At 43.4% G+C, this 21948-nt stretch overlaps 1 protein-coding gene across 1 annotated transcript in view; it reads right to left on the bottom strand.

Annotated features, from left to right (window-relative positions):
- Positions 1–2613: 2613 nt before the first annotated feature.
- The window catches only part of LOC142312186 (uncharacterized), a 58149-nt gene continuing 38814 nt past the window's right edge, over positions 2614–21948 (bottom strand). The window contains exon 8 of the mRNA XM_075351088.1: positions 2614–7165. Within this exon, the coding sequence (XP_075207203.1) occupies positions 5652–7165 (1514 nt within the window). The 3' untranslated portion in view covers positions 2614–5651. The remainder of the gene's footprint in view (positions 7166–21948) is intronic.

The raw sequence follows: 21948 nt of genomic DNA, 5'->3' as shown, positions 1-21948 counted from the left end.
GGGGGGGTTATTGAGCCATTTGTATGTCGAGGAGATACCTTTAGATTTAATTATCTTTTTAAATACCAAAGCCTTTGTTGTAGGTAACAGAGGATTCGACTTTGGAGGAAATTTAGAGGCCAGAAAATGACTAATTTGGATGTGTTGATAGAAACAGCCCTTTAAAGAGGGGTGTTCCCGTACTATTTCATTAAAGGGGTTAACACCCAAATCAGAGTATAGATCCGCCAGCACTGTAATGCCCGATCCCTCCCACCTGGCCAGATTCAAAAAGGGGATTTGAGATTCCAACGACTTGAGGGAAATCTCTGAAAGAGGAATCTGAATCTTATGAATCAAGTCATTTCGCCAGACCTCCAGGGAGGCTGACATGGTGGGAACACACGGGGAGAACCGTGAACGGCTCAAATATTCTGCTTCCATCATTCTTCTGACCGAGCCCTGGCGGGACAGGAAATTTTCAATCTGAGCCCATCTATGTGAATTACCTGGACGCCACCATTCCTTTAGTGATTCAATTAGTAAGGCTTTATAATATGCCGATATGTTTGGGGTGCCCAATCCCCCTAAGTCATATGGGGGGTATAACACTTTACCTGCGACCCTAGCCCTTTTATTACCCCAGACAAATTTGTTAGTCAACGATTGAAGTTTCATCAGGGTTTTGTGAGAAATTTTGATGGGAAGGCATCTGAGCACATACAATATTTTGGGTAAGAAAACCATTTTAAAAGGACTGTATCCTGGCCATCCAGGACAATGATATTTTTTCATACCTTCCCAATTCCTTTTCTAAATTTTGGATCAGAGGTTCCAAATTTTCTTTAATTAACATCTGTGATAGTGTCAGCTTAATACCCAAATAAGGTATCCCCCTGTCGCACCATTTGAATTGAAAGGCCCCCTCCAGCGCACTCCTGGCCTCCACCGGTACATTAAACGGCAGTATCAAAGACTTTGCCGCATTAAGCTTATAATACGACACTTAGAAAAGTTTGATAATGTGTTCACCACTGCTGGAATCGACACTGCAAGGTTAGAACAGGAAATTATCACATCGTCTGCGTATAAACCAAGTTTATGTTCAAATTCCCCAACTCTTATACCAGAAATGGCTATGTTTTTTCGTATAGCTTCCGCCAGAGGTTCTACCACTAAAGCAAAAATAGCGGGAGACAATGGACACCCCTGGCGGGTGCCATTACTTATTTGAAATTTAGATGACAGAAACCCCGATGCCAACACTGACGCATTTGGGTAAGAGTAGAGGGCTAGAATGGATGACTTGATTTTCCCCAAGAACCCGAATTTTGTTAGAACTCTCTCCAGGTATCCCCAGTGCACCCTGTCAAAGGCTTTTTCAGCATCAAGAGACAGGAATGCACTGGGTTCACCCGATATCTCCACCAGTCCAATCAAGTCAAGCATCCGTCTGGTGCCATCCTTAGATTGCCTCCCTGTCACAAACCCAACTTGGTCTGGAGCCACTAAGGTCGGGATCACTTTATGAAGTCTATGTGCCACTAGTTTGGCATAAATTTTAACATCACAATTTAGGAGTGAAATGGGCCTAAAATTACCCGGGGTGTCTGCAGGTTTCCCTGGCTTGGGTAGCGTGATAATAATCGCTTCTAAGTTGTCTGGGGAAATTGACCCTTTATTTTGCCAAAAATTGAAGGTTTTTGACATAAAGGGGGACAGAGTGGATGTAAATTGTTTGTAATATTCGTATGGCAGCCCATCGGGGCCCGGGGCGGAGTTAGACTTAGTCATTTTGATGGCACCTAGGATTTCATGTGTAGTAAAGGGAAGATTAAGTTCCTCTAATTGCTCATCTGAGACCCGGGGAAGATCCAGGGTGTCTAGGAAACCCTGTATATCCACTTGAGTCGGCTGTGACGTATTGGAATCATATTTTAGATTATACAGGGCCTCATAGTATTTCGCAAATGCTTCTGCTATTTCAATGGGATGTCTAGTGATTGTTCCGTTTGGGTCCCTCAGGAATTCTATTTTAGATTGGATCTCACGTTTTTTCGTCCTTCTTGCCAATAAGGACCCCGCTCTATCCCCCATAGCATAAAATGTCGATCTATTTTTTTTAAGATTATGTTCGTATTTTTGCAGGAGTAGGGATCTTAGTTGGAATCTATGGGTTACAATTTCTTTAGTCAAGTTAGGGGATGCTTTGGCTTTATTCAGGGATTCAAGGTGATGAATACGGGTTAATATATATTTAATATCTGCGTCTTTTTTCCTTTTTTGGATGGAGGCTATTTTTATGAGCTGCCCTCTGACTACTGCTTTATGAGCAGCACACAGGGTCTCGTCAGAAATTTCCCCATTATTATTAAGTTTAAAATATTCTGTTAACACTGACTCTACTTCATCATGTACCTTCTGCCTACCAAGCAAGCTGGTATTCAGTCTCCACCTAGGGGAATTTTGAACATTAAAGCTACCCTGAACAGACAAAGAGATCGGCGCATGATCTGTCCAAGTAATTAAACCAATATCAGCTGCCACACAATTACTTATAGATTTGCTGTCGACCAAAAAAAAATCAATTCTACTGTATGAGCGATGCCTGGAAGAGAAGAACGTATAGTCTCTTTCTGATGCGTGCAAATATCTCCAGATGTCATGAAAATGGAATTCATTGATGAGATGCTTAAGTTCCTTAGCATGTGGGATGCTGGTGTTGGAGCAATCCATGGAGCGTATTACAGGTATATTAAAGTCTCCACAGATGATTTCTGCCCCTGTGGCAGTATCTTTGAATGCTTGGAAAATTTCTCACCTTTCAGGCATGATACTGGCATCTTTCCATGTGAGATTTTGGAATTTCCTTATAACATTTCCTTCTGTATTCTGCATTTTTATATGCAATGGCCTCTTCTGTGCCGCTTGAGTCTAAATCTGTGGTCCAAGCATCTTTTTTTCCTTTTCTTCTATTTTTTTTTGGATTCGAAATCTTTTATTATGGGGGTTGGAATTTATTTTATGCCAGGAAAAAGCTTGTTGATTATCGTAATCTAGTTTATCTCTGATGAATTTCTCTTTCTTTTGTTCTTTTATTAGTGCTTGATAAGGGAGGATTTTTTTTTATCAAGTTTAGTAAGGAATAGTCAAGCCTCTTTAGAGATGCAGCTTTCTATTTCCTTTCTCAGTCTTAAAAGTTCATTAGTTATTTTCACATGCTCTACTTCATTTTTCTTATGGACAATATCTAAAAAAAACGTAGAGAGTATTCCTGCTGCATTTTTTCTCACCTTTCAGGCATTATACTGGCATCTTCCCATGTGAGATTTTGGAATATATAGTTCCTTTTTTTTTGTGTTCTTTGAGAGCAGTTTATCTTGGGTTCTGCAGGTGGAACATTGAGCTGTGGTTTTAGCCATTCATTGTCTTTCGTCACTGGTATACATGCAATTTTACAATCTCAGAGGACTCCGGACAAATGTGTGTTTGTACTCAAGGAATTACAAAGGAATGGATCATGTAGATTAATAGTAATTTGCAATATGAACATAATTATTACTGTAACTTAAAAACAAAAGAACTTTTCAGACAGAGATTGTGAGTTAAAACATACTGTAATGAATGGCAGATCACTGAGATTGGGTGTAAGGAAAAAGCGGGAGGAGGAAATGTTGGGTATTTGGGGGATTTCAGGAGCAGACTGAGCAATACCTTTTTCCATATATTGAATATATAAATATACAATGTGAAATATTCAATGCACATAGAATATTGCTTTTTATTTTCTTTTTTAGATAACAGATGTCTATTAGTAACTGCTTGTATTTTTAATTCTAATGTAAGTTCAAAATTGTTTTCCCTTTTGTATTTACTTTCACTCTCTTTCTTGTTTTCTTATACAGTTTGTCATAATATATGGTTTCTCTCCATATGAGATTTTCTTAGTGTCCCAACAAAATATGAATTTCAAGTAAAACACTTATTTTCTATGTGGGTTCTCCCCATGTGAAATTTGTGATGTACAGTGAAGGAAATAAGTATTTGATCCCTTGCTTATTTTGTAAGTTTGCCCACTGACAAATACATGAAAATTCTATAATTTTAAAGGGCAGGTTAATTTTAAAGGGTACGTTAATTTTAACAGTGAGAGATGGAATATAAAAAATAAAATCCAATAAATCACATTGTAGAAATTACATAAATTTGCATTTTGCAGAGAGAAATAAGTATTTGGTCCCCTACCAACCATTAAGAGTTCTGGTTTCTAGTTAGACCAGTTACATGCTACTAATCAACTCGTTACCTGGATTAAAGACAGCTGTCTTAAATTGTCACCTGTATAAAAGACTCCTGTCCACACACTCAATTAATTAGTCAGACTTTAACCTCTACACCATGGGCAAGACCAAAGAGCCTTCTAAAGATGTCAGGGACAAGATCATAGACCTGCACAAGTCTGGAATAGGCTACAAAACAATAAGTAAGATGCTGGGGGAGAAGGAGAACTCTGTTGGTGCAATAGTAAGAATATGGAAGAAATACAAAATGATGTCAATCGACATCAATCTGAGGCTCCATGGAAAATGTCACCTCGTGGGGTATCGTTGATCATGAGGTAGATGAGAGATCAGCCTAAAACTACACAGGGGAATTTGTTAATGATCTCAAGGCAGCTGGGACCACAGTCCCCACGAAAACCATGGTAACACATTACGCTGTAATGGCTTAAAATCCTGCAGTGCCCGCAAAGTCCCACTGCTCAAGATGGCAGATATGACGTTTGCCAGTGAACACATGGATGACTCAGAGTGATTTTGAGAAGGTGCTGTGGTCAGATGAGATAAAAATTGAGCTCTTTGGCATTAACTCAACTTGCCGTGCTTGAAGGAAGAGAAATGCTGGCTAGTACCCAAAGAACACCATCCCCACTGTCAAGCATGAAGGTTGAAACATTGTTTTGGGGGGTATTTCTCTGCTAAGGACACAGGACTACTTCACCGCATCAATGGGACAATGGATGGAGCCATGCACGTAATACCCTGAGTGACAACCTCCTCCAGCACACTAAAAATGTGTCATGTCTGAGTCTTCCAGCATGACAATGACCCAATACATACAGCCAAGGCAACAAAGGAGTGGCTCAAAAAGACGCACATTAAAGGTCATGGGATGGCCTAGCCAGTCTCCAGACCTTAATCCCATAGAAAACATATGGAGGGAGCTGAAGCTCTGAGTTGCCAAGCGACAGCCTCAAAATCTTAAAGATTATCTGCAAAGAAGAGTACACCAAAATTCCTCCTGACATGTGCACAAACCTAATCATCAACTACAAATAAAGTCTGACTGTTGTGCTCGCCATCAAGGGTTTTGCCACCAAGTATTAAGCCTTGTTTGACAGAGGGATCAAAAACTTATTTCTCTTTGCAAACTGCATATACATTACCCTTAAAATTATAGACTTTTAATGTCTTTATCAGTGGGCAAACTTACAAAATCAGCAAGGGATCAAATACTTATTTCCTTCACTGTACAAGAAGATGGCATTCGTGGATAAAACAGTTTCTACATCCTGAACATAAAAAGGGCTTGTCCTCTGTGAGTTTTCAGATAGACAACTAAAAGTGATTTCTGACTAAAACATTTCTCACATCCTTAGCATGAATATGGTTCTAAAAACTCTGGTGAATTTTTTGGTGTTTAAGCACTTCTGATTTTTGTGAAAAATATTTCCCACATTCTGAACATGAAAAAGGCTTCTCCCCTGTATGTGTTTTCTGGTGCTTAACAAAATATGGTTTACGTACAAAACATTTCCCACATTCTGAACATGAAAAAGACTTCACCTCTGTATGTATTCTCTGGTGCTCAACAAGATGTGATTTCATTACAAAAGATTTCCCACATTCTGAACATGAAAAAGGCTTCACCCCTGTATGTATTTTCTGGTGCTGAACAAGTGTTAATTTACGTACAAAACATTTCCCACATTCTGAACATAAATATGGCATCTCCCCTGTGTGATGTTTCTGATGTATAATTAGATAGGATTTATCTGCAAAACATTTCCCACATTCTGAACATGAATATGGCTTCTCCCCTGTGTGAGTTCTTTGATGTCTGACAAAAATAGATTTTACTGCAAAACATTTCCCACATTCTGAACATGAATACGGCATCTCCCCTGTGTGAATTTTCTGATGTATAGTGAGATAGTATTTGTCTGCAAAACATTTCCCACATTCTGAACATGAAAATGTCATCTCCCCTGTGTGAATTTTCTGATGTATAGTGAGATAGGATTTCTCTGCAAAACATTTCCCACATTCTGAACATGAAAAAGGCTTCACACCTGTATGTATTTTCTGGTGCTTAACAAGATTTAATTTACGTACAAAACATATCCCACATTCTGAACATGAAAAAGGCTTCACCCCTGTATGTATTTTCTGGTGCTTAACAAGATCTGATTTTGCTACAAAACACCTCCCACATTCTGAACATGAAAATGGCTTCACCCCTGTATGTATTTTCTGGTGATTAACGAGATTTGATTTATCTGCAAAACATTTCCCACATTCTAAACATGAAAAAGGCCTCTCCCCTGTGTGCGTTCTCATATGTCTACCAAGACTTGATTTCTCTGCAAAACATTTCCCACATTCTGAACATGAAAAAGGCGTCTCCCCTGTGTGCGTTCTCATATGTCTATTAAGATTTGATTTTTCTGCAAAACATTTCCCACATTCTGAACATGAATACAGCTTCTCTCCTGCATTAACTCTCTCATCTCTAAAAATCTCTGATTTCTGGTTAAGATATTTGCTACATTTTGAAGAAGAAAATATTTTATCTTCTGTAAGGATTTTTTTATGTGTTACAAAAGACGTTTTGAGGGAAAAACCTTTTCCATATTCTGCACTTGAAAATTGCTTTTTTGCTGTAAGAGCAGGTTGATTTTTACCTCCCCTTTTATAACTTTTATTTTTCTCAATAGTCTGTGATGAATCAGAAGGTAGGACCTGTTTAATAGGATCAGATAACAGATTATTTCTGTATAGGGATGATGAGATATCTGGAATATTGGCAGATACTTCAGAAATAACTTGTATGTCCATAAGGTCATCTGAATCTGATTTACAAATTGCAGATGTTAGTTTTCCCTCGGATCTCGTTAACCAGTAATCTGAAAAGAATAAAACATTATTTTTTTAGTAAAGTAACCTTAAATTATATTTTTTATAAAAAAAAAATCTAAACTAGCCATAGAAATTAGGATATTAAACTAACACATGTCAATTAAGATAAAAGCAGTGCACTATCCAACAGTAGATCTCATAGCAGGAACCACAAGAGCATGATGTTCAACACTTTTTGTTCATTCTGCCTCCCAAATATTGGCAGAATAATCCATCAAAAAAAGTTACACAAGCCAAAATGATAACAATAAAAATTTCTACTCTGCCCCCACAAAAAACAAGCCCCTACTTCCCTCCATCATTTGTACATGGAAAATCAGAACGTTTTGCACATTACTAGCAGCTGAAAGAAAATTAAAAAGCAGCATAGTTTCCATAAACCAGTTTGGTAAAGTCTGCGTTCTCAATGCTAAATGTTCCTGTCTCTTCTGAGCATTGCAGTGTGCCCAAACACTTATTTTCCACATATTTAGCATTGCTGTCTCCAGTTTGTGTGTGTCTCTAGAACAAGCTGGGCACTATGCATTGAGCTCTAAAATGGCATAGTTGCCGTCTTCTATCTGCAACATCCCCTACATGCTAATTTCCAGAAAATGCCTGTGGGGTCAAAATAGTTACTACACTGAGGAAAATGGAGTCACTTTGTTTTTTTTCTTCTGTTCTTAGGCTATGTGCGCACTAGAAAGTGCAATTTTCTCAAAAAACTGGACCCTCTGAAAGAATCCTGCACCCAAGGTAAATACTGCGGTAAAACCGCACCCGCATTTTTGCCGAGATTTTCTGCAGTTTCGCCACGGATTTACCACGGATTTTCCGCAAGTTGGTCCCTGCGGATTATACCATTAAAATGCATTCAATGCAATAAAGCACATTGAGAAAAAAAAAGTAATTTCCTTCTGAGATAGAAGGATAGATAGAGGACAGATCACTGCAGTTCTCCCGAGCGGTAATGTGTTGTTCACATTACCGACCGTGAGAGATGCCCTGTAATTACCTCTGCAGTCTCATTGCGAGGCTGCATTCAGTAGTGTGTCAGACGCGGCTGGATCAGTCTGCAAGCATCGTGGGACCTCCGTGGATTACACCGGAGCTGTGGGCTTGGGGGTGTAATAAAGTGGTGAAAGAGGGGCTTGTTTGTGGTTTTAATTAAAATAAAGGATTTTTCGGTGTGCGTGTTTTTTCACTTTACTTATGGGTAAATCATGAAAGCTGTCTCAGACGCTACCATGATTAAGCCGGGACTTAAATGGCAGCGATCCTCTGCCATTTAACTCCTTATTACCTGGATTGCCACCGCATCACAGCAATCTGGAAGAGACTGGGACACTCCAGGACTGCCGCATAATGGATGCGACAGTCCTGGGGCAGCTGTGGGCTGATATTCTCGGCTGCGGGAGGGGGCATTAACCCTGACGCTCTCCCTCCCCAGCCTGAGAATACCGGGCCGCCGCTGTGTGTTTACCTCGGCTGGAAGGTAAAAATATGGCGGCGCCCGCGTTTTTTTATTTTTATATGTCCGTTTGATTTCTATGTGTATTCTATATGTCTGTATCTGTGTGTGTATGTGATCTGTGTTTTCTATGTTTGTGTCTGTGATGTGTGTGTGTTTACTCTCTGTTCCGCTTCCTCTTCCTGTCATAATGACATCACTTCCCTGCAAAATGCAGGCAGTGATGAACATAACCGCAGGTAAACCGCGGCTATACCGAGGGTATACTGCACATCAATTGCTACCTGCGGTATACCCGCGGTATTTCGCGATTACATTACAGTGAATGGAGTGAAATACCGCAGGTACCTGTGGAAGAGAAGTGATATGCACATTTTCTCAAGAAATTTTCTCAAGAAATTCTGAAGAAAGAATGTTCTTGAGAAAAAAAAACAGTGTGCGCACAGCTATTTTTTTTTTCCCATAGGATTTGCTGGGAAATGTCTGCAGAAAGGTTACAAACATTTCTCAAGAAATTTCTGCAGCAAAACCGCAGGTAAAACCATGGGTAAAAACGCAGTGTGCGCACCAGGCCTTAGGGTTCTGCAAATTGTGCCCACAAACTATTCCAACATAATCGGTGTTCTGTTCCAACAGCCAAATAGCGTTCCAACCCTTCGGAGCCCTGACATGGCCCCAAACAATAGGAAACTGTTGGATTCAGGAGCAGTTGCAAAATAAATGAAAACAAGATTAATACAATTTTTATCCTTCTTTCTCAAGCACCTGGACTCCCAAAACAAAGCCACAGGTGCAGACATCTCGCCCATTATTCATTGTCTCTGCTCTCATTGGAACAGTTTTCAACATCATCTTCACCTTCTATTCATAGACCTTTTTACACCGTGGTGAGAGTGGCCATAGTCTTACATAGCAGTACCCGAGACACAATGTGTTTGATGATTAATCATTAACGTTTGATAAGTTTCCTTGGCCATTATTATTACACAATTTAATATATGTATGTGGTTTTGATACTATTAGGAGTGCAATTTTCTATGCTGTAGGTCCCGCCAAGTCACTTCCAAAGTAATTTAATCAACATCAGACGTAAGGTAGAAATATGGTAAATGCTTTTAACTATTTTCTGTGGTATCGCTTTCTGTTTTAACCTCTTCACCCCGGAGCCTGTTTTCACCTTCATGATAATTTTTTTAATTTTTACCAGTGTCAATTGATGAGGTTATAACTCTGGAACGCTTCAACAAATCCTGGTGATTGTGAAATTGTTTTTTTCGTGACATATTGTACTTCATGTTAGTGGTAAACTTAGTGCAATATTTTTTGCATTTGTGAAAACAAATCGGAAATATGGCAAAAATGTAGTATATTTCTAACTTAGAATTTTTATGCCCTTAACCAGTTCATGGCAAGTCATCGGTCAGGTTATGGTAATCACCGCCGGCTGCTTCGGTAAGCCGGTGGTGATCCCTGCACATGTCTCCTGATTTGAACAGAAGACATGTGGGGCTAACAGGAGCGGGTGGATCCGTGATCCACCTGTGCCTGCTTGCCACTTAGATTGCGCTGTTAAAATTTGACAACGTGATTTAAATGGCTGCAGCAGGGATTGTGTTGTTCCCCACCACCATCGGAGGTCCCGTGACGTGATCAAGGGGAGACGATGGTTTTCATGGTAGCTCGGGGGTCATGTGATGAGCCTTGACGTGACAATTACGTATTTCCTGTAGGAGCCAAAAGAGCGGCGCAACTCACAGGAATGCTGTAGCTCTGTACAACAGAAATGAACAAGCGATCAGACAGTGAATCCATAAAGTCCCCTAACGGGACCAGTAAAATGAATCAGTTTTTAAAAATATAAAAAAAAAAAGTTCAAATCACCCCCCAATTCACCCCATTGAAAATAAAACAGTTAAAAAATACAAATATGAAGAACAATGGGAGTATTCATTTCAAATACACAAAAAAAGTCCCATTGTTTCAACCATTTAGAGATATCAAGGAAACTCCTATATAGGTGGTATTACACGCCAGTAAGGCTAAAGAAAATATATCCTCGGAACTCCGATAAATGTTGGAGGTGTAACAACCAGTCGGGTTCATTGCTTCACATCTGGTGGGAGTGTGGGATGATACAACCAGTTTGGACAGAAACACAACAGTGCTTAAGTTCAATACTGGGATATAATATGCAGCTGGGCCCCGAAAAAGCTCTGTTGTCTATAGGCCTGGAAGACATGGATTACAATGATGTAATAATAGCCGTACAATTTCTGACAGTGGTAAGAATGTGTATTGCGAGTAAATGGAAAACACCGCAGGTTCCGACTGCTCAAGAAATAAGGGCCAAGATGCAACACAATTGTACCATGGAGCGGATGATTGCAATTAAAAATAATAGAGGGTTCAAGTTCGAAGTAAAATGGGGGAAGTGGCTAGATTACTCCGATTCCAGGTGAGAATAGTAGAAGGGGGAATGCTGGTGTTCACGTCCATCTGGTGCTGAAGTGGCGGTATAATCATTGGGGTTTGATATTATTTGTTGACAGTTCAATTGTTAGCAACGAATGAGTGGGAATGGATAATCTTTACTATTAAGGATAACCGACTGGACAAAATAACTCATAACATGTATGTTCAATTTTTATTGTTAAAACTCAGTAAAATTTATGATAAAAAAAAATACAAATATTTAGTATCGCCGCATTTAGAAATCCCGATCTAAGAAAATATAAAATCAGTTAATTTGATTGGTACAAAGTGTGGTAAGAAAAAAATTTCAAACGCTAAAATTAGAGTTTTTGTTCACGGCAATTTTTTTTTAAAATGCAATACCAGGCCATCAAAACATAGCATATGCACAAAAATGGTATAATTTAAATCGACAGTTCAAGACACAAAAATAAGTCATCCCTAAGCCCCAGATCCCGAAAATGAGAATGCTACGGGTCTCAGAAAATGGAGGCAAAAGTGCTACTATTTTTTTGGACAAACTTCAGAATTTTTTTTAATTCCCTAGATAAAAGTTAAAGTATACACACGTGGTCAAAATTGTTGGTACCCCTTGTTTAATGAAAGAAAAACCCACAATGGTCACAGAAATAACTTTAATCTGACAAAAAAATAATTTAAAAAAAATCAATGAAAATTAACAAATGAAAGTCAGACATTTCTTTTTAATCATGCTTCCACAGAATTTTTAAAAACTCATGAAATAGGCCTGGACAGAAATGATGGTACCCTTAACTTAATATTTTTTTGCATAACCTTTTGAGGCAATCACTGCAATAAAACAATTTCTGCACCTGTCAATGAGACTTCTGCACCTCTCAACGGGTATTTTGGCCACTCAAGAGCAAACTGCTTCAGTTATCTTTTATTTGAAGGTTGCCTTTTCCAGACAGCATGTTTTCAGCTCTTTCCAAAGATGCTCAATATGATTTAGGTCAGGTGTAGCGCCCCTGAACATGTCAGGGCACTACAAGGAACTGCATCCTCTTGGGGATGCAGGACATACCCCCTGGGACCTGGAGTAACAGTGCCATTGACCACCTAAACACGAATCAAATCTTAGTGAACTCTCCACACCGGGCATAAAGGGTTAACAGAAGGGTTTAGCCAGCTTGGTGGGAGGAGTTAGTCAGTCAGTAGTTGGAGTCTGAAAGCTCACGGTGAAGTGTGTCGACATGCCTGCACTGGGTCCGTGTAATGGTGACCCCGGGGGCACGAGAGAGAGAGGTCGCCAGGATGGGTACTGGAGATACCGCTGGGACCAGAGCATGAACGGGGCACAGGGCCCTTGATTAAATGTCAAGTTTCAAACGGTTTGATAAATACCTGCACGGTGTGGAAACCTTCACGGATTCCACTGAACCAAATAATCCGGGGGCATAAGAAGTAAACTAGGATCGGGGTTCGGACACTTACCTCCCTGCAGGGTCCGCACTGCCCGCCGTACGGAGGAGACTGTACCCCAAAAAGGGCAGTCGGAGCCACCAAACGCTTCAAGCTACGGGGACTCAACTAAGAGAGTGGCGGGGACAGAGCAACCTGGGTCACTACATTGGCACTGATACTCCTGGGACCGGAACCAGCAAGCCGAGGGTCCATGTGAGTAGAGACGTCCGTGACGAAGGCCATGTGCCGAAACAAGTGTTGGTTTGGCGTCAGCACGGCAGTGGGACATGACCTCAGGTAAACCCTCTCCTTCACATCTGTAACTATTGCTCCTACCTGATTGCCTGTCTTCGTAGCTCCCTATATTAATATCTATTGAGCTTGTTACACATCTACATCAAGATACTAGTGCCTATTTGGTAACACCTTTATAATGCACTTTATTATTGCACCTTAACCAATTTTGTGGGATTACTTCCTATATACTATATTACATTTTCTATTACATTTTTTACAATTTAATGTGCAACTTCGTGCTGGATATGTGTGTTATCTTTTTGTACCTGTGAATTTTATCTGGGAGAATATACTACCATGGACGTATTTTTCGTATTTAGTGCTATTTATGATTGATTGTCATCTCCTTTACCATTTTTTCTGGTATATCATTTGGGGCCTTTAATAATATTCCTGTAAATTTTGATACTTTTATATGTCCCTTGTCGTGCTGTCCTGTCGTGCACTAGTTTCATTTTTATCTTGTTTTTAATCATTCATTAATAAAACTTAGTTTTATTGACTATTATTATATTGGCTATTTTTTGATTATAGGGGTACATGATTTGTGTTTATAGCCTCTCCATATATATTGGATGGGGGATATGATGGTACATTGATACCATCGGACATTTTGGTTATTCCCCCATGTCGGACATATTTTGGTAACATTAACTGTGACGTATGTACAACAGTCCCAGTGTCTCCTATGTGAAATATATGATTTATAAAATTTATTTTCACAAAGAGTTGACTGCACTCCTGTAATACAAATGAGACAAATATGAGTGTATGATTGAATTAAAATAGGTATCTAGTCTTCAGAATAGGTGATTATGGAGGTCATGCTGACCATGTGCTGCAATCGTAGAGCGTTATGCCTGAACATGAGAAGTTAACTTGGTGAAAACATACCAGTGAACTTTGAGATGTTAGACAATAGCAAACCAACCTTACAAACAAACTTTGGGTTACGTTAGGGTACCGTCACACTTAGCAACGCTCCAGCGATCCCACCAGCGATCTGACCTGGCAGGGATCGCTGGAGCGTCACTATATGGTAGCTGGTGAGCTGTCAATCAGGCAGATCTCCACAGCGATCAGAGATTAGCCACCAGCGACCCGTGTAACAACGCTGTGCTTGGTAACCATAGTACACATCGGGTTACTAAACAGAGCGCTTTGCATAGTTACCCGATGTGTACCTTGGCTACGTGTGCAGGGAGCAGACAGCCAGCTTCTAGTAGCTGCGGACTCTGGTAACCAAGGTAAATATCGGGTAACCAAGCAAAGCGCTTTGCTTGGTTACCCGATGTGTACACTGGTTACCAGCGTCTGCAGTTGTCAGAAGGCGGCTCCCTGCACATTCAGATCGTTTCTCTCTCGCTGCCAAACACAGGGATGTGTACTTCACAGCGGGAGAGCAACGAGCAAAAAATGAACCAGAGCAGTGTGTAACGATCAGCGATTTCACAGCAGGGGCCAGATCGCTGCTCAGTGTCACACACAGCGAGATCGCTGATGAGGTCACTGGGACGTCACAAAACCTGTGACTCAGCAGCGATCTCGCTATGTGAGAAGTACCCCTTAGTAAGAGACAACCTTGAAGCATTGTGCAGTGGGTGATCATAAACCTTAAGTAAAACTTTAACTTTGTAAAAAGCAACATACTGCGCAGTTGCAAGAAACTGATGAGCTAGCTAAAACATATTGCGCAGCTGTGATGGAGGAGGATGTGAGAGCTGTGTATAAAAAAGGGGGACCCTGTTCAGCGAGTTACGGACATTCCAGAATTAGTGGACACACTTCTTCTGTGATGGTGATACCAGAGTATTTCCTTCTCGCTGACCATGGTCCCTCAGCTGGGGAAGGGATGCTACAATATTTCTCTATATAACGTATTTTTCGCTTTATAAGACGCACTTTGGTTCCCCCAAATTTTGGGGGAAAGTAGGGGGTGCATCTTATCATCCGAATATACGGGTCCAGGGGAGGTGGGGGCAACTCTGGAGCAGTGCTGGGGGGCTGGTGGAGGCTGGTAGAGGCTTGTGAAGGCTGCTGGAGTCAGCGGGAGATCTCCTGCTCCCGCTCATATAATATGCACAGCCGCTGTCCATCACTGTGGTGCTGAAACCGCACCGCGGCGATGGGCTAGGGGAGCGGCGCATATTATATCTGCCTGCACCCTCCATTGATCGCACATGCCCCCCCGCCACCTTCCCGTGTTAGATATGGCCCCCATGCTGCTGGCCATTCTAAAATAAAAAAAAGCTTTCCTTACCTCCTCTAGCGTGTCTCCCGGTGTCTCCCCGATCTCACTGCTGCTGTAATCAGGCACGCAGAGATCACATCACTCTGCTGTGCCGATCACATGACCGGCATGGGAACCAGCAAGTGGAGGACCTCAACTCCACGGTGGAAGACACAAGGGATTACAGCGCTGGAGAAGGTAAGGAAAGAGTTTATTTTACTATGGCGAGCAGCATGGGGGCCATATCTAACACGGGGATGTGTGCCAGCAATATGAGACCTGTGCCAGCTGTATTGCATGGGTGCCAGCAATAGAAGACCTGTACCAGCTGTATTGCATATGTGCCAGCAATAGGAGACCTGTGCCAGCTGTATTGCATGTGTGCCAGCAATATGAGACCTGTGCCACCTGTATGGGACGTGTGCCAGCAATAGGAGACCTGTGCCACCTCTATGGGACGTGTGCAAGCTATAGGAGACCTGTGCCACCTGTATGGGACGTGTGCAAGGTATAGGAGACCTGTGCCACCTGTATGGGACGTGTGCAAGGTATAGGAGACCTGTGCCACCTGTATGGGATGTGTGCCAGCAATAGGAGACCTGTGCAACCTGTATGGGATGTGTTCCAGCTATAGGAGACCTGTTCCAGCTGTATGGGATGTGTGCCAGTACAAGGGGGCTATAGTCAATATAAGGGGGCCATATCCAGATTAAGGGGGCTAATTGGGGGGCTATAAGAGACATATACGCTATATGATTTGTTAGACGGACACTGGCATTATAAGACGGACCCCATTTAACATTAAAAAAATAAATTCTCTTTTCCTTCACCAAATTTGGGGGTGCGTCTTATAAATCAGGTGCGTCTTATAAAGCGAAAAATACGGTACTATGATTTACATTAATTGAATCAACAGAACAGGGTAATATTGTTGCTGCCATTCTATAATTTAACGTTATCCTGATGCAATCGTAATAAATTTTTACATTATTGTTTTACCATAAAACTGTATTCAGTGTGAGTAATTTGTATATTAGTGAGCGCTACGTAAGTAAGGGCGTATCCGCCCTGTCACTTTGACATGGTAAGACAACTCCCGACTGAGACAAACCTGGAAAGCAGTTGGGACAAGCAACATGATCAATATCACCTAACATGACATCCGCACCAAGGAGAATCAGCTCCAGCCACCACAAAAGGGGTGAGTTAATTGTTTGACCAAATATAGAAAAGTAATTTTAAAGATGATAATTTTTGTGCAGCTCCGGAAGGTTGGTAGAAATATCCAAATGGCCCTTGACAGAAAAAAAAAAAAAGTTCCCTACCCCTGCTATAGCCCCACAAAAAGCATTTTCACAAGGGTACCAGGAAAAATTGCTTAGTACAATTTATTGTACAATTATTGTCCTGAGTACGCCAATCTCCCATATGTGGTGGAAAACTACTGTTTGAGCGCACAGCGCAAAGCTTGGAAGTGAAGGAGTGCCATTTGACTTTTTGAACTCAAAATTGGCTGGAATAGTTAGTGGATTTGGTCACGATGAGAGAGACCCTGATGTCACAAAACAGTGGAACACAACCACAATGGACTCCATTTTGAGGACTTGATCAGAGAGATCAACTCCCCCCATGTTTTTTACTGAACCCCAGGACACAGTTTCGTTTGTGGACCTCTGTAGGAGAACCACGTACAGCGATGGCGGTGCTGCCATCACCATGGATTGTGGTCAAGAAAAGGACATCCCTCTTGTCCTTGTACTTCACTGCTACCAGGTTGTTGCTACATTAGGTTTTCCTCCCTCCCTTTCTGATCAGCTGCCCAAATGGCATCTTAGGGAGTCCTCTTTGATTTTTTCGCACAGTACCGCATGCTGCAGTAGCTCTGGTGGAGAAATGCTAGTATAAAGCTATCTACGTACAGGTGATAGAGATGAGCAAAACCGAACTTGAAACTTCAGAATTTGTACGGAACACAGACTAAAAATAACAAACAAACAGAGTTCTTGTGTTTTATGTATGCTAATTACTTAAGCATCGCTGTGCTTGCATATGCTCGGTCCTTTGCGAGTGTTTGAATGACCCCCACTGGGAGTAATAATAGCATTATCAGATGTAGTGTTCACTATTTACGGCTAGCTGCATGTGCGTGGAGAGCCGAACTGCTCAGTCAAGTCCGGATCCAGAACTGAACTTTATCTAAAGTCCGGCTGAACCGAGGCGTGTCCTGGCTATGGAGGAGTGAGGACGTGTTTGTCTCAGCTCCTTCCACCGGACTACATTACTGACAATTAAACCAGCCCAAGAGCCTGGAAGAAAAGGATATGCAGCGGAGGAGAAGGGAGAGCTCCCAGGGGCCCAGCAGAGGAGCGTCACGGACAAAGGAGAAGGGAATCAGAGGCTTCCTTACCGGGCCGAAGCAGAGGACAGCACCGCAGACATCTCCCAAGATGGAGAGGCAGGGAAAGCCCCAGCAGCAGCAGAGACAGAGGGAGGAAACCACCCGGGCAGTGGAGGAGAGGCAGCTGATAACCCCAGACAGCCAGCGTGTAAGGTCTCAGGTACAAGGGATCCCTGGAGCAGGGAGCATGGGTACAACCCCCACCATTGCTGATTGCAGACCTGCAGTGGAGAGGCCTCAGGAGGGGGGGGAGGTGCCCTTAACCCTGTCACAGAAGGAGGACAATAATAAATCTCAAGCAGAGGCTGTTAATGCTGCAAATGGGGAACAGGGCCCTTCTAGTGGAAATCTCCTATCTTCAGTGAGACACAGCCTGAGTCAAAGTGTGTATGATATGGAAATGCAAGCAGAGTAGAGCCTGCCACAAGTTCAATAAGATCACATGAACCAGGAGTGCTGACAGAACTTAATGAAATCCGGGCACACATCTCTTCTATGCCCACCAGAGAAGATATGGAGACATATATAGCAAGGCTGAAACAGGCATACCGCACAGAGCTGTCGGCCCTGAGGGGGTGGTGGAAAGAGTGGACACTCAGAACCAAATACAGGCAGCTAAAATACAGAATATAGGAGACACCACTCAGGCACAAGGGGCCATTTTGGATCAACACTCCCATCAAATACAATATATGGTGGAAGCAATGGATGATGCTGAAAACAGGGGCCGGAGAAACAATTTAAGGGTCCGGGGTTTACCAGAGTCTGCTGAACCTAAGGATCTCCAGAGAGCCCTCCAAGTGATGTTTAATGAGATCCTGGGTGAACCATCAAGCCAACCCCTGGAGCTAGACAGAGTGCATAGAGCGCTTGGCCCTAGACCTACACAGAATGACAGACCTCGAGATGTGATTTGCTGGGTCCACCGTTATGTCCTTAAAGAGGCCATCTTGTTTAAGCTGCGCAGTGGAGTTTCACCAGCATACGAGGGGAGCCAAGTCCAGATTCTGCTGGACTTATCCCGTTTCACTTTACAAAGAAGGAGAGCACTGAAACCTCTCTTGGACATGCTCCGTTCGTATGAGTTTAAATACAGGTGGGAATTTCCCTTCCGCCTGCAGGTCCGACACGCAGGAAGAATGCATGTTCTTAGGAACCCGACTGATATGCCATCGTTTGCTGCAGCCCTGGACATTCCGTTGGTGCCTATAGAGGAATGGCCGGTGTTTCCAATGGGGGGGATGGGGTGCTGCCCCAGATGGTGATCGGATGCGTGGCTCTCAAAGAGGAAGACCAGTCTGATGTTTAAGGAGTTATTGGTTTATAAACAAAAATTCATTGGGTTGTTTCTCAATAGAATGTACCTCCCAGTTTTGCCATAATTTTTTGCCAGGGGGATTAAGTCTTTCTGATTATGAGGGAGGGGGGTTCCCTCCCGCCTTCCTGGAAGGTGGGGCGGGGGGGGCACCCCTTGACGGTGTATAACACAATATTCTCTCTAGACCTTGTGTCCTCACATTATATAAGGCTCTGGCTGACAAACTAAGTTGAATAATTGCTTATTGTTAGTCCGGGGCAGGGGGCTCCTTTGTAGAAAGTTCCCTCCCTGATTGGGATAACACGCCATAAAGGAGTGGCGTAGTCTCACCATCCCTAGGTTAGACAGTTTGGTATGTATTGTAATTGCACAAATACTATGTTTGTATGTTGACAACAGTTTCATCAATAAAACAGATTTGAAATAAAGTCCGGCTGAACCCACCAAACTGAACTTCAATGGGTCCACTCATCTCTAGTTATAACCCTTATCCAGCAGTGGGTGCATATTTGGAGAGTTATGTTGATTTTCAAAAATGTGATGTGACTATGTGCCGCCCGGGGACCAGGGGTACTCAGATCCGGGCCACGAGGTCACTTCTGTGGGTATCACGGTAGCGTGACCCGGTCTGTGATCCCAGGCTCCACAGTACAAGGGGATTTGGTAAGGGAGATTGTCCGTGACGCCACCCACAGTTGTGGTGAGGTTGTGACACCACCGCTGCTCTGGACGGGGATCCCGGGAGTGATGGTATGGAGCAGCTAGATGTTAGTTCTCCCCTCCGTGGGTAGGGGGTTGGTTGTCCCGGGGCCCGGTGAGGTAGGTGGATGGGTAGCAGGCGGGTTACGGGGCCTGGTGAGGTGCAGGGTCGCAGGGGCAGCGCTGTGCCGCACGGCACGGGGTACTCACTCAGCCAGTAATCACGACACAGTCCTTGGTAAAACACTCGGCTGGATGGACGGGTGCCCACAGACGGCTGCGGTTGTTGTTTCTCCCCTGACCCAGTTTGGTGGTGTAAGTCCTTTCTTCCACCTCCGTGCACGCTCCTCCTGCGCTCCGGCTTCCAGCTGGCTCCCCGGTTCGGTACCGGTGGGCCACTGCCCAGCCCCGGCTACCTACGGTTCCACCAACTGTCTCCCCGGATCCCTGCAGACGGCCACTACCGTCTGCCTGACTCTCTGCTGCACGAGGGCCCTAGGCTCCAATCCTAGGCCCCAGTCTGCGTCTGCCTCTCTGCAGACCTCCTCTCTCTTCCTCTCCTAGGACTTGACTGGGCTTGTTTCCTGCCTCAGGCCAGCTAACTCCTGGGTGGGTGTCTCCATCTCCTGACTCCGCCCACCTGGTGTGTCAGTCTGAGCCCGAGGAAAGGAATCAAGTTTCACTGGGGATGTCTGCTGTGAAACTGCTGGGGGTGGGGGTGTGTGTGTGTTGTTACCTGTGGCCCCTGGCTTGTCCAGGGCGCCACAACTATATTTGAATAAATGTTGATTTTTTGGTTCAAGAATAAATCTGGATTGTTGTTCATGGTAAAAAAATGAGACATCCCCTGAAAATAAGCCTAAAGGGTACTTTACACACTGCGACATCGCTAGCGATCTCGTTAGCGATGTGAAATTCTAGATCGCAAGTGCGATCTTTCCAGATCGCACATGCGTAAGATGACCTATGTGCGATCTCGAAAGATCGCACTTGTGATCTAGAATTTCACATCGCTAATGAGATCGCTAGCGATGTCGCAGTGTGTAAAGTACCCCTTAGCCCATTTTTTGAAGCAAAAACTAACATAAGACCCTGCCTTATTTTCTGTAAAACACGGTAGTAACATATCTACTAAAATGATCATACTCCACCCCGACAGTCTTCATCGTCATTGATTTAGTAACTAGTGGTGAGACATCTCTGGGTTATTAGAGTATGTATCATATTAACACTCAGAAATCCAATCTCTTATAGGGGGGCGATATTTTCTGTTAGACGAGTTTCTTGCAGAAATCTTAGACATTTAGAGAGAACTTTTTAACACTGTCCACTAAGCAATCATAAAATATATATTCTATATATTACACACATACATATATCTCTATCTAAGCTGTGCATGGCTCTAATATACATTTATTCACATTTTTAGGAGATGTGTTGGCGTGAGCCGTTGTTTCATAGCCTGACCCAAAGTCGTAAGCGCCACTAATACTTTTTCTACTTTTCTGGTCAGAACTCACAGAATAAAAGGTCCATTATAAATGGGCTCACGCCAACACATCTCCCGAAAATGTGAAGTATCCGGGCGTTGCCCGGGATAGTAACTGTCTCTCTGTCTCTCTCCCAGTCTCTGTCTGTGTGTCTTTTTTCTTGTCTGCCTGTGTCTATGTCTCTGTCTGCCTGTGTCTATGTCTCTGTCTGCCTGTGTCTATGTCTCTGTCTGCCTGTGTCTATCTCGCTGTCTGCCTGTGTCTATCTCGCTGTCTGTCTGTGTCTATCGCGCTGTCTGCCTGTGTCTATCTCGCTGTCTGCCTGTGTCTATCTCGCTGTCTGCCTGTGTCTATCTCACTGTCTGCCTGTGTCTATCTCGCTGTCTGCCTGTGTCTATCTCGCTGTCTGCCTGTGTCTATCTCACTGTCTGTCTGTGTCTATCTCGCTGTCTGTATTTGTATTGTCGCGGGCGGAGGAGGGGACGCTGCGCTCTCCCACTGCTCGAGTTCGGCCGCTGCTGCGGCTGCCGCTGCTGCTCGGTGGTGGCTCGAGCGGTGGGCCGGATCCCGGGGACTCGAGCGGCGCTCCTCGCCCATGAGTGAAAAGGGGATTTTGATGGTGGGGGGTTTTGATTATTGTCCATGACGCCACCCACGGTTGTGGTGATATTGGTGACACCACTGCTGCTCTGGACGGGGATCCCGGGAGCGGTGACACGGAGCAGCTTTGTTGTTAGTTCTCCCCTCCGTGGGTAGGGGGTTGGTTGTCCCGGGGCCCGGTGATGGGGAAAGGATACATGGCAGGCAGGTTACGGGGCCTAGCGGGGTGCAGGGTCGCAGGGGCAGCGCTGTGCCGCACGGCACGGTGGTACTCACTCAGCCAATGATGAGGACACAGTTCTCGGTAAAACACACGGCTGGATGGACGGGTCCCACAGACGGCTGCGGTGTTGTTTTCTCCCGGCAGGTTGATGGTGACTGCCTTTCCCTG

This window comes from Anomaloglossus baeobatrachus, chromosome 5 (assembly GCF_048569485.1).
Source record: "Anomaloglossus baeobatrachus isolate aAnoBae1 chromosome 5, aAnoBae1.hap1, whole genome shotgun sequence".
In the NCBI taxonomy this organism is placed as follows: Eukaryota; Metazoa; Chordata; class Amphibia; order Anura; family Aromobatidae; genus Anomaloglossus; species Anomaloglossus baeobatrachus.
The sequence above is the reverse complement of the archived record's forward strand: the minus strand, read 5'-3'. Positions and strand labels throughout refer to the sequence as shown.